The 3,465-nt window shown below is 26.4% G+C and overlaps 1 protein-coding gene across 1 annotated transcript; it reads left to right on the top strand.

Moving 5' to 3' along the window:
- Positions 1-872: 872 nt before the first annotated feature.
- On the top strand, positions 873-3,032 carry LOC124940354. The gene is made up of 3 exons (XM_047480866.1): positions 873-1,007; positions 1,297-1,623; positions 2,757-3,032. The coding sequence occupies exons 1-3, from the start codon at positions 944-946 to the stop codon at positions 2,945-2,947; spliced, it is 582 nt and encodes a 193-aa protein (XP_047336822.1). The 5' UTR covers positions 873-943; the 3' UTR covers positions 2,948-3,032.
- The last annotated feature ends 433 nt before the right edge of the window (positions 3,033-3,465 follow it).

Raw genomic sequence — 3,465 nt, 5'->3', positions numbered from 1 at the left:
TATGTTTCGAACTTGTAACCTAACAAAACAAGTACAACTCTTTAACCAATTAAGTTACAAAGACTTTATATTTTAAATTCAACACCAAATTTGATAAACGCGAGACGTTTTAATATTATTATAAGATCAACTTTTTAACTAATTAATATATAATAGATACTTAGGTCGGATTGTGGGTTGACCCACCCATAAAATTAAAACGGTTAATAATAAAATAAAAAATATAATCTTTAATTTTTTTCACAGTTTTGTTATATTATTACTCGTGAAAATGCACAGGCTAAATGCTAGTAATAATAAAAGTCCTTAATAATAACATGTTCTATTTTATAGAAGAATACTTGACCTAATAATATTCTGTCCATATAAATGTTGAATCATTATTAAAATTGTTTGCAAAATCAGTCACAGAATCATATAAATATTTTAATATTAAAAAAATCAAACTTTCCAATAAAATAAACAACTAATAATTAAAAATAAATAAACTCATTTGAAAATACAATTTAAGTAATAGAGATAGCTTTAAAAAATCTTTCAGCTAAGAAGTTTCCTGTCTCTATGTTAATTTTTTTATCTTTCTTTTTGTTTTATACGACTTGTAATATACTAATTTTTGTATGTTTTTTTGCAATTGATCAATATTCCAACTGTCACATTACATTGTGAATTAAAAAAAAAAGAAAATCATTTAAAAAAGAAAAGAATATATGATTTTTCTTTTCTTTTGCTAAGAAGAATATTTGATTGAGTGACAAGAAAACAAAGTCACGTCTAGAAGACGTGGGGAAATACAATGTACCCTTTCACCCTCTCCCCCAATTCCAAAGTCCAAAACCTGTCCCATTAAATCTTGTGTATAAATATTCTCCCATTTGCCTTGTTTTCTCCAAATTATTCATCCAAACCAAATTTGGTGTTCAAACATTCACAATTTTCCAACATGGTTTCTTCGAACAAATTGTCGATGGTTCTCTTATTATCCATCTTCCTCCAAGAGATCATGGGTAATAATGCATGATCTCTATCAATTTGATCTCTTTTGTTATGATCTCGAGTTTCTAATTAACTTTTTGTATGCTTGTTATATATTTGTATATCACAATCATATATAGTTAATGCATGTTTGGATCTATATCGAGGCGGTACTAAGACAAATAGTGTAGATTTTACCTTATATTTGATTCTCCCTAATTGTATTTTCTTTTGTAATTTTTTTACAATAAGTTAAAGTCCTAATTTCATTTTTACGTTGAAGTCTCTTAACTCTAATTTCTCGCGACGCCCCTTATTTAGGTGAGATGACATGCGAGAATTTGCCGGTAGATGTGTGCGCATTTTCAGTAGCATCATCGGGGAAGAGATGTTTGTTGGAGAATTTCAAGAACGGTGACGGTCAAATGGAATTTCAGTGTAGTTCGTCGGAGGTGGTGGTTCCGATGATGGCCGACCATATTGAGAGCCAATCTTGCATCGCAGCCTGTGGAGTTGACAGGAAAACCGTCGGAATATCATCCGACGCTTTGTTGGAGCCACAATTTACTTCTATGCTCTGTTCCAAGGATTGTTTTTTCTATTGTCCCAACATTGTTGACCTTTACTTTAACTTGGCAGCCGGCGAAGGTATACTTTAACTTTTAAATTATATTTGGTATCATTTGAAATATTAAATTTGTTAAGAATACTTTGATTAATCAACTAAACAATGGTAAATCAAATGTAAGAGTTTAACTTAGGCATTGAAATCTAAATTCAATGATTATTGAAATCAATTTGATTGAATTGGGGATGAGTTTTTAAGAGGGATTAGTTAACTTTTTCATTATACCATAAAATTCAAAATCAATCAAATCAATTTTCTTTTTCTCAATGTTCTTTCAATGATTTTATTTTTACTTTTATTCAAAATTTAATTTTTATTTTCTTATTTGATTTGAGTTATATGAATAAGTTTCAAATAATTGAAGTTTTTTTTATGGTTCATAATTAATCACATTAATCAAATATTAAAATATAATGTATTTTACTTTAAATTATTATTTTTATATTATATATTAATATATTTAAAGTTATTTACTAAATAACCGAAACTTTCATAATTTAAGTTTTAACAAAGTTATTTAAATAGCTCAATAATTTTGCTCCGATTTAAATTGGAAAAAGTTAGGTTATTTATTGAAGTAATATTGATAGCCTATTTTGTTTTATTAATCTTATAATTCATTTGTGAAGAAAATACTTTTCTTCAAAATGTACCAGCACTGACTTGCTTTGAATTCATTTATTATCAGAATCTAACAAAAATAAAATATTTTTTTTAATGATATTTAATGATAGATACTTTATTTTTTGAAATAGATAGAAAATAACAATTGTAAATTAGAAAAACAAAAAAACAAACAAAATAATATAAAAAAGGTGATTTTTTTTTTATAGTTTTTTTTTTGAAATTGAATGTTCACCAGTTCTGAATAAATACCTTCCTTGTGACAGTTTTCCCTCTCCTTCAAGTTCAACCAAAGTATATAATTTTATTATTCTTTGTTCAAAATTTCAAGAAAACTAGTTATTATGTACTGTTTGATATGATTTGTTAATTAAACGTTTTGTATTAGTATAAATCGTTTCACTATAAATCTATTCATATAAACTTTAATATATATGTTAAAAAAATGTAGATACTTAAAAAAAATTCATTAACAAATTTTAATAGTAAATGATTAATATAAGGTCATTAATTATTGTTACATTGGCAGGAGTGTTTCTACCCGATTTATGCGAGAAGCAAAGGACAAACCCTCACAGGGCAATGCTTGAACTGTCGAGCTCGAGCGCAGGCCAGGTCGCGATTGAATCTGCCCCTGGCCCGGCTTCTGTTTCCGCCTTCGATCTCAGTATTGCCTCTGCTCCAGCTTTTGCACCTGCCCCTGCCCGTCATTCATTTTAAGATGTTCTATTCCGATTTTTATGTTTGTTGATGAATAATTCATTGTTGGTGAGATTGATTGGTAAATTTCGGGTTTGTGAGGCTACTATACATACTATTTTTGCCGTTTAACAATTTAAAATTATAAGTTATAAATTATATTAATTATCTGGACATGAATTATTCTTTGAAAGTAAAATCCTAATCTATTATTAATATTTATTTGTTATTATAATTTTATTATTTATTTCAATATTTTAAAATAATTTAATTATTATAATTTGTAAATTAGTTATATATTATTAAAAATAAAATATTATGTCAAAAATTAAAAAGACATTATTTTAGCTTAATATTAAAGTTATTATGTTTTTGTTAGCGTTAGCATTATCATTGTTGGGTTAATTAATTACACATAACATGGATACAGTTTAATGTATTATAGCTAGTTACATTAAATATTTGAATTTACTCTACACCTATTACCAAAGTTTAAATTAATATTTGTTTTAAATGTTATGAATTAATGTATATATTTC

The sequence above is a fragment of the Impatiens glandulifera genome, chromosome 5, assembly GCF_907164915.1.
Source record: "Impatiens glandulifera chromosome 5, dImpGla2.1, whole genome shotgun sequence".
NCBI lineage: Eukaryota > Viridiplantae > Streptophyta > Magnoliopsida > Ericales > Balsaminaceae > Impatiens > Impatiens glandulifera.
The sequence above is the reverse complement of the archived record's forward strand: the minus strand, read 5'-3'. Positions and strand labels throughout refer to the sequence as shown.

What these genes read in the sequence shown, in the direction of transcription:
- LOC124940354 (XM_047480866.1), top strand. Translation starts at nt 944, where the DNA reads ATGGTTTCTTCGAACAAATTGTCGATGGTTCTCTTATTATCCATCTTC. An exon ending in CTTCCTCCAAGAGATCATGG is followed by an intron (nt 1,008 to 1,296) that starts GTAATAATGCAT and finishes CCCCTTATTTAG; the next exon opens with GTGAGATGACATGCGAGAAT. An exon ending in TAACTTGGCAGCCGGCGAAG is followed by an intron (nt 1,624 to 2,756) that starts GTATACTTTAAC and finishes TTACATTGGCAG; the next exon opens with GAGTGTTTCTACCCGATTTA.